The following is a 13,614-nucleotide window of genomic DNA, read 5'->3' as shown; positions in this document are numbered from 1 at the left end:
AAGTGAAACAAAGATGGGCTCAGTGGAAGAAAGGGCAAATGCTGACCAGCCCTTTTCTTAGCCTTCCGCTTCCTGGCCCCAAGCGTCTCTCCTGACCCCTAGACAGTCTTTCCTGCAGTCTTTCCTGTCTAACCATAGTTGGCTGCTCCTGGCCCCTCACCTCTCCCTTACTTGGCCTGGCTCCTGTTTTGAGACTTGCTCTTCACCCTGAGCCACCACTCTAACACCTGTCCAGAGATATCAGGGATGTCTACAAACTTCCCAGGAGCTGGACTGGGCCAGGTCAGGAGGTGTGACTTGGGGCCAGAAAGAGCTTATCACTCAGACTAATTGTCTTTGATATTCTTTTCCTCTTGTTGACTTCTCTCCATGTCTGTCTTTGCCTCATGTCTTTAGCGTTGTGATGACCAACTTGGGTTACTTCTGGGTGATGTAGCGAGGAATATTGGAATTGCAGAATACACACGGTACGTCTTCTAGAGGGTCCATATTACTTTTAAGATTTGGTAGAGGAAGGTAAAATTATTGTTATGCTAAAACTACACAAATATATGGTGCAGTATAAATCAAAATTTGCACTTTTTCAACATAAAATAGGTACTTTTTTTGGCCAACAACATTTTTAGCTTCCGACAGGCTCCTTTGGAGAGTCCCAGAAGCCCTGGGGAAAAGGGTTCATTCTCCCTAATTTAAGCGGTCCCTCAGAGGAAATATTTGAGAAGCTCTACGTAGAGGTAACAACTTTAAGCCCCAACACCAGTCCGGAGTCAGACAGGGACAAAGGAGTGAAGCAGGTGAGTGTAATATGATAGAGCGTGGTGCTAGAGAGCCTGCCTGGTCCCTTCAGTTCTAACAGGTTGACACCATGAAGGAATGTGGACTGGTTGTTACCAAATATAATTGCTTTTTTTTTAATTTATTTTTTTAATTTACATCCAAGTTACTTAGCATACAGTGCCACAGTGATTTTAGGAGTAGATTCCTTAATGCCCCTTACCCATTCAGCCCATCCCCCCTCCCAAAACCCCTCCAGGAACCCTCTGTTTGTTCTCCATATTTAAGAGTCTCTTATGCTTTGTCCCCCTCCCTGCTCTTACATTATTTTTGCTTCCCTTCCCTTATGTTCATCTGTTTTGTCTCTTAAAGTCCTTATATGAGTGAAGTCATATGATATTTGTCTTTCTCTGACTGACTAATTTCATTTAGCGTACCCTCCAGTTCCATCCACGTTGTTGCAAATGGAAAAATTTCATTCTTTTTTTTTATGTTTTATTTTTTATATTTGAGAGAGAGAGAGAGAGAGCGTGTGAGCGGGGGAGGGGCAGAGAGATGGAGGCAGAATCCAAAGCAGGCTCCAGGCTCCGAGCTGTCAGCACAGAGCCCAACACGGCACTCGAACTCGCGAGCAGTGAGATCATGATCTGAGCTGAAGTTGGACGCCCAACCAACTGAGCCACCCAGGTGCCCCAAGATTTCATTCTTTTTGATTGCCGAGTAATACTCCATTGTCTATATATACCACATCTTCTTTATCCATTTATAATGCTTTTTAAGAGAAGCCAGAACAGATTTTGGTAAAATCTGGTTAATTGTTTACCGCCAATTCAAATGTTTAGGATGAAACTGTATAGGTTTCTAAATGGCTGCAGGCTGATTCCACCAGTGGCCCCCTGGTTTGCTGCTCCTGGCCTCAACCAATATTTCTTCTACTTTCCAAAGATATACAAGGCTCATCTGGGCTTCCAGGATCTCAGATTCTGTTCTCAAGAGTTCAGGGCAGTGAGGTGTATGAGGCTGCAGGGAGTTTGCAGCTGTCCCGCAGGAGAGCTTGAAGAGGTAGGACTGAAGAGAAGCCTCTGGGTGTCCCTGGCAGGCTACTCCTTTCTCTAAGAAAAGCAAAGGAACCATTGGCCCCGGCCTGAGCATCCTTTCCTTGATCTACGGGGATATGGAGCTAAAAACATCTTGGGGTCGTGAACAGAAAGCCAAGTTTCCTCAGAGTTGGAAGGTAAGAGAAGGGTGAAAAAGCAGGAGTAGACTGAAATGGGAGAAGAGGAGACAAAGGAAAGATTTGCTGTCAATCTGGACAGGTGAAGGAGGAAGTCAGAATTTAGACAGGTGAAGTGGAGAGGGTCTTCAGCCACAGAATCATATAAGGGAAGCACAGTTCTCATGCCCCTGAACCCCCCACCTCCCTTCCCAGCAACTGAAATCCTTCCTCTATCTGTCCAGAAAGTTAAAAATATCCAAGCTAGGCACCCAGCCCAGCCAGGACATTTCCGAGAACCTGTTTACCGACGATTTGATTGATTTGGAGAGGTAGCAGCTCCATTGCCCCAACAATGAGAATAGATCTTGCTTGGCATCCAAATGCTCAAGGCATGTGAGACCCACAATCCTGCACCTATGCTCTGTCTGGTCTCTTCTCCCATCATCACTCCCATTGCCTGGAGATGGCCAGTCAACTTGGCATCAGAAAAATCCCAGCCTTCAGAGTCTGTTCCTTCTTTTCTCCTTACAGAATGGACCCAGGAAAGAATACAGCAGGGTCAAGCTAAGGGAAACCTCAAGACAGGATGGAAATAGCCCAAATAGGCTAAATTGGGCCTCAACAGAGGGCTCACCTCCACTAGCTTTTGTGCCACTTGGTCTGGTCCACCTCAGGGAAAAAAAATCAAATGAGATGCATTACCTTTGAATAAGGAGTCTGAGAGTTCTCTGCAGTGTCGCATTGTATGCCCATTGTATGTTCCTCGGTTTCTGTCTCTCAACGGTGGGAAGATTTCCCCTGAAGTTGTGTAGTGAAAAGTTAAGAAAGCTCAATTAATTTCCAGAAGGTGACAGAGTTAATCCAGAGGCCTGTGAAGCACTCTGGGTGTATGAGAGAGAAAAGTCTAGTGCTCCCTGAGCTATATGAGATGCAGGGTGTGCAGAGGACCTGGTCTGGCCTGGAGGTGGGAGTCCCAACCTCTCCCCTACCACAATTAACTCTAGGCTGAGTCAGCTTCTATACAGAGACTTCTCAGACTGTTTTGTTCCCTTAATACAGGAAGGAGGAATCAAGGGGAGCAAAGAGAGAACGGGCCTTATTTCTGCTAGGTCACAGAGGAAGAACGATTTTGGAGACATGCCTGGGAGTGAACTAATCAAGACTAATCAATTGTGGTGGACGTGGCTCCTCTTTTATTTTAGATAACAAGCACTTGTTTGCCTGTTCTAACACTGCACGTATTTAAAAAAAAATTTTTTTTAACATTTATTCATCTTTGAGAGAAAAGAGTGTGAGCGGGGGAGGGGCAGAGAGAGAGGGAGACACAGAATCAGAAGCAGGTTCCAGGCTCCAAGCTGTCAGCATAGAGTCGGACGCGGGGCTCAAACTCACAAACCACGAGATCGTGATCTGAGCTGAAGTCAGCCGCTCAGCCCACCGAGCCACCCAGGCACCCCACTTCATGTATATTTTTAAAATCCTCACCATAATCTTCCGAGGTAGGTACTATTATTATTTCCCACTTCACAGGTAAACAAACTGTAGCTCAGAAAGCTTAACCAAGTTGCCCAATCTTGTACAGCTTGTTGAATGGTGGAATTAAGATTGGAATTGAGATAGTTCAACTCCACTCTATATTATTTCTCCAGGAAGGCTGATCCCCGTACTTTTTCTAGGCTCTAGACTCGCATATTGGGCCAGGACCTGTAGCCCTGGAGTTGCAGCCTCTCTGCAGAGTGTTTTTCAACTCAGGAAATGGTGGTAGATGAAGGGTAAGAACAAAGAACGAGACACAAATTTCTGCTCTTCTAGTCCAGGACTGTTGAGATCAGGGTGCTTGGGACAGGGGTTGTGACCATTGGAGGGTCAGTAAAAGATTTTCCTTATCTACCTTTTGTATTCCATCGCCTAGAGATAGTCCAAGGAAAGAATGCAAGGAGTCTGTAGGCTGTTGAAAGAACTGGGCAAAAGACACTCCTTCACCCCACTCCATACCCTCCAGTTCCTATGTGATTGTTCACCAGGTGCTCGGACAGATCTGTCTAAACTTCTCCCTCCCAATGGCTCAACCCAAGTTCAACCTTGTGTTTCTGGTCTGTTGAGAGGTATCAAGCTAGCCAAGGACCCTGGTTATGGAATACTTGCCCCTTCCTTGTTAATTTTACTTTTTCTAGCTCTTTTCTCCCTCTAGATCGTTTTCTTGCTGTCTTCTCTCAGACCTTCATATACCAGATTGGACCTAATGAATAAATGATACCAAGAACTGGATCTCCTCTAATGACTGCACATGTACGTTATAGCTCTTTAAAAATTAAAAGGCACATGAGAAGAGCACGGGCAAGGAAGACCCCAAATCTACCCAGTTAAGTGGAGAAGCAGCTGAGCCAGTACCCAAGGAAGTGTACTTAAAGGAGCCTACATGCAGAAAATGTCCTGAGGTAAGGTAGAAAATGTGTGTAAAAGGCAAAAAGAAAGTCGGAGTGCAGCCTTTTGTGCTCTAAGGGAAGGATGAGTTTCCTGTGAGTGAACAGCTAGCTGCCTTCCTTCCTTCCTCATATTTTGCTGCGCTGTTCCATACGGTTGTCACTAGTCACACGGAGCTAATTACATTTAAATTAATTAAACAAAAATAAAAATTCAGCTCATCAGTCACACCACCACATTTCAGAGCTCAGTTGCCATGTGTGGCTAATGGTTACCATTTTAGTGGGCATATAGAACATTTCCATCATCACAGAAAAGTTCTATTGGGCCGTTTGAATTTGAAGCATTAGGAGAAGATGCATAGGTTCTGGTTGTTTGAGAATCAGATCTCTAACAGACCTCAGGTGTCAGTTATCTACCCTCTCCCGGCTCTCCCCTTCTCATTTCTTGTCCCATTAGCCATGCGGTTTACACAAACAGCCAGGCTTTCTCTCCATCTCTCCCTCCTGCCCTCTGGCCGGCTCTTGTCCTTGCTCCACCCCACCAGTCCCTGGAAAACAAGCTGCACGAAAAACTTCCATCAACTTTGACCTAGTTTCCTGGTCAAATTCAGGGAATAAGGGAGGAGACGCCAAACTCTTGAACAGGTGAGAAAAGGAGGCAGCCCAGGTAAGAGTGAAGGAGAGAGTCACCATGGCAACAGGGAGTCAGAGGCTGACACCTTGGGAAAGAGAAACAGCCAGAAGAGAGAAGAGCTCCTGAAAATAAAAGACTGATGAAGGAAGATTGAAGTGGGAAGGAATCTTTTCAGTCTTTTTCAATTCACACTGATTTCATTAACTTCCAGGAGTCTGAGGTCTGTAATTAGCATGTGGAAGTCGGCAGAAAAGTCACCCCCCAAATTCCTAGATAAGGACCAGATCTGTCTGCAAAGGTTTAAGCCAGAAACCAGGCAAGTACGTTGACTTCTGAGGTTTCAGGGTTCTCATACCCGTCACCCCTTTAAGAATAAAAATCATTTCAATTAGAGGCGGACTTGTGGTATCTATCTTCTGTAAGTAAGAAATAGGAACTGCAGAAGCATATCCTAAGGGATGAGGGAGGGGTTAAATACTCAGCAAACATCTGAGTTATGATTATGTGTTTCTTCTATAGGAACTGTGCTAGGAACAGCAGAGATAAAAGATGGTAGCTGCCTTCAACCAATTCTCAGAAGTCTAGATCCTTAAGTCCTGAATGATTATCATCTTATAACTTACTGTATATGAACCAGGTTTAGCTGAGAAGAAACTTCAGCACGAGACCAAATTATAAAATAGGGAACCATAACCCTTTCCTTTCAGGTTCTCTCACCGATCTTTTTTCTGTGTATTTTGAGAGCTAATTTTATTTTTTAAAAGATGTTAATTTCTACACCCAATGTGGGACTCAAACTCACAACCCTGAGCCTCATACTCTGCCAATTGAACCAGCCAGGTGCCCCAAAAGCTCATTAAAAAACATTTTAAAAAAATCTTTAAGTATCTTCAAGTAAGTCCCAACGTGGGACATGAGCTCATGATCCCAGATCACCCTCCACCAACTGAGCCACCCAGGTGCCCCTGAAGAGATTAAAAAAAAAAAAAAAAAAAAAGTGCATGCACTCCAAAATCCAACGAATTTCATTCTGAGTTATCTACGGGTGCAGAAAACTAGCCTAGACCACCAGAATATCCCACTACAGTTTTTAGTTAACTAGAAAAAAGACTAAATGTAGCTAAAATTCCTTCCTTTTGCACCCCAAACCCCACCCCCGGACTACAATGATTAGGGTCAATAGGGAAGCTTTTCTCCACAGGATTTCCAAAAACGGGAATCACTAAGTAGGGGTAAAGCTCCTTCAGGCACACTTTCCAGTAAACTTCAAACACCACCTCACAGACAAGAAAACCATTTTTGCCATTAAAAAACTTTATTTTTATTTTTTACAAAGAATATCCCCCACTTGGGGTGAAAATATATCTGGTTAAGTACAAAATATAGTTTTTATCATACAAAAAGATAAACATTTACAAAACAAAAAAAACGAAACCGCTTTCAGCCCACATACTTTCTCAGAAGAAGGTGGAGCTCAGTGCTCTGACACAGGACAGTGAACAAAGTGCTAAGGCTGAGGGGTCGGACCAAGTGCTCAAGGGCTGCAGTTAGAGAGGACTGTCAACATGCCGGGTCTCCTAACACTGTGCAGGGAGCCCTGGGGGCTGTGGCGAAGGCGGCCTGCTCAGTTCTCATGGCAATGTCTGGAAGCTCTGATCACAGTGTTGGCAGCATCTTGATCTACAGTTCCTCGGAGGGTGTGGAGAAGTCACAGTGGGCGACGCTGATAGCAGCAACCCTTCTCATATAATTAAGAGCTGTTAGAATTACAGAATTCTGTACACTGGGACAAAGCCTCAAAAGTGAGGAATAACACTTTTTTTTTTTGTCATTGTGCTTAGCCTTAGAAACGTAGTAGACCAGTTTTAGCTTACATTTGAGATAGGGAAAAAAATTTTTTTCAAAAGGAACTAAAGTGCTAAGAATTATCACCTCAGAAGCAAGTCCAAGGAGTCACATGAAAAGAAAAACACATTCTCCCATATGAAAATGTTTGCAACAGGAGAATACAGTGCAATAGGCTCAAAAAATGGCTTTTAAGACCTTTGGTGGGGCATGGTTACAACTGCTTTAAGCCAGATTAAAGTACATTCAAAGCAAAGACAACCTTAGAGCTTCTTTTTAATTCACATGGGAAGCTCTTCTCCAGAAGTTCAAACCACATCAGTTCTGGAAGGTTTTTCTTTTCTTTCTGCTATAAGTGTAAAACAAAGGGCAACACTGATTTTAAGAACCTTCTTGTCCCAAAATTTTGGCCATGATTTTTTTTTTCCTTTTCCTAATTTGCTAAAGTGGCTCTGCTCCACATGGCACAAGAGTTCAAGATACAGAATCCCCTTCAAAAACCCTGGGGAAGACCATGTCAGGAGGCCATTTCTACCCCTTACTCAAACTTACTAAAAATGCCTTAATTTTCAAGATCTGAGAAAACAGGATGGGCCCGAATTTTTGTAGTGTGTTTTTAAACCCATCCAGCAAACACTCCCTATCACAACCTCTCCCTGGCTGAGGACGAGCGTGCACCATTTTAAGGCCCAGGAGGTCGCCTGCTGATCACCTCCTACACTGGGAGTCAGAGGCTGGGGTGGACCCATACCCCAATGGAGAGACTGTTGAGTCTCTGAAAAAGTAAGAGTCCAGGAAGAGAGGCAGAAAGAAACAAGTAAGTACAGCTGCTTCTTTTCTTCCACATGTTCACTGCACATTGTTGTTGAGAATGCAGGGATCCACCTGGGGGTGGGGGAGGCAAGAAGGGAGAGAAAGAAAAGACCATTTTAGTTTGGGTAAGAACTGACAGAACCACCCAGTTTAGCAATACCTCCAACTCAACTTCCTATGGAAGGTTTAAGACAAAACGTAGTGCTAAAATGATAATTCTCACCTCTGTGTAGGTAGGTGGTGGCATGAACTGGAATTCGGGAGCGTACATAAAAATAGGGCTGTCTTGAGGACTGTCTGTGTCATCTAGCAGAGGAGTGGTGGGGCTCTCCAATCGGTGATCTTCAGGAATGATATCCATATAGCAAGGAGGAGCTAGAAAAAAATTTAGGCATAAGAAGTCTGGCTGTGAAACACCTGACCATCACAATTTCACAAACCCAAGCAGGCCAAAGAGGAAGGATGGACATTATTAGGTCTGACTCACCTTCTGGGGTATCGGGGATGTTTAGATCTACCCAACTCATCTCAGAGCTGGTTCGGCTGGCCATGCTGGATGTCCGGCTGCTCAGACCTGACCGGCTACCAATTACGAGGGGCAGATCAAGGATGACTTTCTTGGAGCCGGGGACGCTGACATAGATCTAGAAAGGAAAAGGACAGTTTGTTAGATTACAGGTCTGGAGAAACCACTGCTATTTTGACAGAATAATCATCTCTCTCTGACTCCACCCACTCACCAGTAAGGAGTATTCAACTCGAAGGATGTTGCAGCCCAGGATAGAAGGCCTAATCTTCTGCACCCGAAGGCTCTTGCCACGCCACGATGCACAGGTTCCTGAGATGATATGATTGCCTCTGACCGATGACAGCTTCTGCGTCAACACTTTGGTTTGGCCATTGGCAAGGTAAGTGTGGCGGGCTACTATGGCAGCTTTGGGGACCACGATGCGGGAACATGTATTCTCAAAGTCAGCATGGATAGAAATCTCATCACCTAAAGAGTGAGAAAGGTGAAAACTTATTAGCTGATGCTTGGTGCAATTAGTGACTTTTCTCCTATCCCTAGCCCCTGCCCTCACTCCCAAAACCACAGTCCCTGTTTTATCAGTCTACCATTTTAAGTACTAGGTTTTTACCTTCACAGAATCCTTTTCTGTCAATTCGGGCAGAGACAGACACTCGCCCATCAGGAATGAACATGCAGGAAACTTTCTTCTCCTTTTTAGCAGACACAGGAGCCTATGTTGAATAGGAGTAAAAAGAGGTTTTGAGAATTTCTAGAGATCCTTTTTTTTTTTCCTTTCCACTTCCTTACCTAGAACAGGCAACTTTCCTTCCCACCTTGGTAATTTAGGGCTGAATTCCCTGAAGTGCTTCAATCTAATGCCTAAGACACTTAATTTATGATCCCCGAAACCCAAGAGAATAGGATTTTAAAATGAACCTCACCATTAAATCAGGAGTATTGACATCCACTAGATCCATCACTTCGAAAATTTTCTTGGTCTCTTGAGTGGGCTGGCTGGGGCGATCAAGAAAAGCCTTCACCCAGTAGTCTACACACCCATACTTTCCTTTGAAGGATGTTCCCAAAGGCCTGTTGGGGGAAAAAAGAAGCAGTTAATCTACAAACGCTCTCCAAGAACAGGAAGTGACCAAAGGCTGGGAAGAGTGTGAGAGATTAAAAAGTCCAAAGATGCATTCAGCAGACACCTACCCCTGAGGAAGCTCAAAGCCGAACTTGTACTCGTATTTGTTTCCAGGTCTCATGATCACCATCTCATTCTCACCTGAAAAGAAGGAAAAGCAAGTAGCCCATAAGTTTCTTGTTACACTTAAAATGCAGTTGTGCGATAAGGAGTTCCTGGGCAGCAAGCAAGTCTACTGTAGTTCCCCCACTTTTATCCGGTATGTTCTTAAATGAGATTCTGACGCATTTTGTTGGGCAAAAAGTTACAAAGCCCTGCAGTGATGACAGGCTACTATCATCTCAAACAGGAAGCAAGCAAAGAATAAGCAACTTATACATAAAAAAAAAAAAAAAAAAAAAAAAATCTTTAAATAGCTAGGACAACACCCCTCAGGATCACCTTCAGATCACAACACTGTAGGAAACTGTACAAATCACCATTTTTTAAGGAGTCTGCAAGTCAAAACTTAAAAAAAAAAAAAAGGAAGCAACACGAAATTCAAGCCGCTCAACCCGAGCAACTTGGAATATTTAGCAAAAGCTCCAACTGTCCGTTTCAACTCTTCCCGAATCAGCTTCCACCACCCTCCCGGCAGACAACGGGGCCACTCACCTGTGGGCTCGTCTTCCAAGAGAAGCGTGTCTTCGTAGCGCAAGTACTCGGAGGTCTGTTTGCACTGCTGGGATCCCTGCATCCACAGGACCTTCGCCACTCCGCAAGCCAGGATCCTGACAGCTTTGACTCGAGTGACTTCACAAACCTCCACTACCACCCGGCCAGCCACCTTCTCCCCACTGCCGTACACCTTTTCAGGGTCGTTAAAGACCACCTCAAAAGATTTGATCTTCTTGAACATCACCATGATTGGACTGGGTTGGCTTAACAGTTAAAAAACGGGGGAGAGAAAGAACAGCAAAAGTCCCAAATCCAAAAATTACAGAAAATTAAGGTTATCTCACTCTCCAACTCTCCACTAAAATGTGATGGAGATGTCAGGAAAACGTAAGCTGCGGGTTACGCCAAGGAATTTCCAGAGAAAAATCAGCTTTTTTCCCCCCTTTCCTCCAACAGCTGGAGGAGCTCTCCGGAGCTCGGCAGAGCCAGTCACGCACCTGGACCGAAGAAAGCAGTGTACAGTTGCTAGCGTGAGCCGGAAACTGTTTTATATAGTAGTCAGGCACCGCAGGGCCACGCGAGCGCTGGCCCGGAGGCTCGTGCTGCCCTCGTGCACAGCCCTCCCATTGGCTGCCCGGTCCTTGTTTACCGGGAGCCCAACCAATCGGCGAGGTCGCAGCGGCGCGTGGACACGGTGTGCGCCTGGCGGGGAAAATGGTTGTTGTGCACCGCCGCCTCGCCGGGAGGAGGGGGCGGTGGGGCTGCGAGCGGCTGCCCTCCGGCCCAGAGGAAGCGGGGCCTCTCTGACCCTAGAATTTATCGCGGGCTGGTGGCCATCGGAGGGTGGGTGCAAATGCTTCTGGGCTGGGAGCGGCGTTTGCGGCAAAAGGAAAATGTGCTTAGGTGGGAATTTCATGCCTAGCCTTAGCCAGCGCAATTAATTTAGGGGCGACTGTTTATTCCGGGCTCACAAGTCGCAAGTCCTGTGAAAAACAATCCCTTCACTCCAAGAATACTTCAGATCTGGGGCGGAGGCCAGGGAGCGCTGGTGTTACTGTTCAGGAAGAGACCCTTTGTCCTTCTCTTGCCCCGCGGCTCTGTCAGCACCCAACCGACTGTGAAAGAAAAGGAGAACTTCCACAAGTTGTAACCCCCCTTTCAGTCCTCAGTGGACAAACGGTATGCTCGGCCTTCTTCCTCCCTCTCTAGCCCCTCGGAGCCCCGGAACTGCGTGCCTGCGCTGTTCTCACTCCCTGTACCCTCTATTCTGTTCTCTGTGTTCTCTGGAACGTGGAAACAGGGCGTGTTCACATCCTGTTGGCTTTATCCCCTCGTCTCTTCAGTTTCTGCCTGCAAAGTTGAGGAACATTTTGTTTATGTTCCCCCCGGTTACCTATTACTCCTTAGTAAGGTGTGCTCTCTGGGCTCTGATTCTCTCTCACTCCCTACTTCTCAGGAAAGGAAAGAGGGGGAAAAAAAAAAAAAACGTTTCACTTGCTTCGCCTTCCTGAATTCCTTGCGCTCCTTCTTGTCTGCATCCCCTCTGAAACTCACTAAATCAAAGGTACGTTCCTAGATCTGTTGCTCACACTGTTCACAGCCTTCTAGTTAAAAGTTCTCTTGTTTGTAACCAAAGCGTCAGTGGAGAGATGGCTGTTTTCCTGCTTGAAGGCAGAGGGTTCCTATCTTTCAAAAATGTTCTTCGAAGCCCTTCAGAAATCCCAGTAAGGAAACAAGACAAAAGGGTCACCGGGACACTATATGTTCAAGATAAAAGAGACCCTGACTCCTCACTCTGTGTCGTCCTTTGGCTGCCACATAGGTTTCCCCCCACCCCACCACTGGGCCATGAGATGACTTAGGAGCTGACTCCTGAGAAAGTACTCGAAAATGCAATCAGAAAGACTTGCAGCAATACAGGGATTTCTCCCCACACCTTTGCTTCGATTCCTGGGCCTCCCTCATGTCTGTGTTGAGGTATCAGGAGATTATGACCTCATTTTTTTTTTTTTTTTTAATGCTAGAAAGAGGAAGATAGTGCTTCCAAGACTGAGATGGGGAAGTAAATGAGAAACATTAGGATATACAGAAATCCTATTGTCAGCAAAAAGAAGGCTATTCATCGCTGTTAAGGATCCTTCTTTCCTTCCTCATACACCATAACTGGGTTGACACCCTAAGGCTAACAAGTTACAACTCAGCACCACTATTAAGCAAGCTCAACACCCAGGCATCAAAACTCTGTTGGAAATCACACACACCCCATCAACCCTCAGGAACAAAAAAGGGAACATGTTGATCCTTGGGGTGTGTGGGTTTGAGGCGGCACCCTGGTTTAGAAAGTTAATCAACAAGCGACTTGTTTTCCAGGCTGTCAACAATATTGATTGAATTATCAGGAGTAGGCAGGGTAGGACTCTCACCAAAATAATTTTAAAAATTCAAAACTGTGTCTTCTGGGAGAACTTTTAGTTTGATGGGTATGAAAGTGTACATAGATATGAAACATCAAAATGTTTAGGAAGAAATACATGAGCCAAGTGCGTGGTATGTAGCCACATAAATTCTGAGGGGCAAGGAGGAGAGGTGGGTAGAAATAGACCAGGATGTTGTTGATTCAGGGCGTGTTAGAGAAAAGGGAATGCTGGTATTTATTTGGGCACATCGATGAAGGGCTGAATTTTTTGAGCTTTTAAAAATCATCAAGCAATTCTCTCTTGCTCTAAGTTTCTCTCTTGGGCTCAGTTTTTTTCTTTCTTTCCCAGTTTGCAGAACTCAGTACAGACCACTTGTTTGCGCTGTGCTGTGCTTGGGTTCCCTTCCGGGCCAAAAAACTATTTAGCCTTGGCAGTAAGCAGCTGCTGGCCAGGCCCCTGGCCAAGGCGTGTTCTGAAACGAAGCCCTCTTGGACAGAGTTGTTTACGACCTTTCACCTTATAACCCGGTATTCTGATTAAAATCTGCTCCCTGAGTCTTATTTCTCAGTTCCTGCATCAAAGAAAGAAAAATCTTGTAAGTTCCTGTCCCGAAAGCAGGGGACATACAGTTGTGGGGTGCGGTGGCGCAGTGGGGGAGGGGAGGGCAGGTCCAGGAGGAACAGCAAAGTAGGGCTAAGTCCAGGAGTTTTGCAAGTTAGATCATCTTTACCTGCACCTTCCCCACCCTCTTAATCTTTGTGCCAATAAAAAGCCCAATGGTGATTGTTGTTTGTTTTACTGTAGTTAGTTGAGTAAAGCCAGAGCTCTCAGGGAGGGAAGTGCCCTTCCTACTCTGTTCCAGCCAGGGTCAAAGTGCTGGCTGCATTGCTCTCTTCCTTAACTTCTGGCCTGATAGACACTTAGAACCCTAAAGTTCCTAATGGAGGACAAATCCCTTTGTCACCTCCACTCTGTGAACTTGCCTTTACCCGTGTCCATCAGGCTTTCCTACGTTTTTCCCTCGGCAATGTTAGTTTAGAGGCAAATAAAGGCCCAAAGGAAGTGTGGGATTCCAGACTGCTCAACTGTGGAGCATGCCTCTGGGTCAGGAATAAGAATATATTAATAATTGTACAGCGTCTTGAGTTCAGAGTGCCTTGTTTTGTCATTTATCAAGCAC

At 45.4% G+C, this 13,614-nt stretch overlaps 1 protein-coding gene across 1 annotated transcript; it reads right to left on the bottom strand.

The window, feature by feature from the left end:
- Positions 1-6,344: 6,344 nt before the first annotated feature.
- On the bottom strand, positions 6,345-10,547 carry TXNIP (thioredoxin interacting protein). The gene is made up of 8 exons (XM_019436566.2): positions 10,015-10,547; positions 9,429-9,501; positions 9,161-9,308; positions 8,848-8,950; positions 8,449-8,705; positions 8,196-8,352; positions 7,932-8,083; positions 6,345-7,780 (listed from the first exon to the last, which is right to left on the bottom strand). The coding sequence occupies exons 1-8, from the start codon at positions 10,262-10,264 to the stop codon at positions 7,745-7,747; spliced, it is 1,176 nt and encodes a 391-aa protein (XP_019292111.1). The 5' UTR covers positions 10,265-10,547; the 3' UTR covers positions 6,345-7,744.
- Positions 10,548-13,614: the final 3,067 nt, after the last annotated feature.

This window comes from Panthera pardus, unplaced genomic scaffold (genome assembly GCF_024362965.1).
Source record: "Panthera pardus isolate Hobbes unplaced genomic scaffold, ASM2436296v1 HiC_scaffold_11, whole genome shotgun sequence".
NCBI lineage: Eukaryota > Metazoa > Chordata > Mammalia > Carnivora > Felidae > Panthera > Panthera pardus.
Note: the sequence above shows the minus strand (reverse complement) of the source record. Positions and strands in the feature narration are given on the sequence as shown.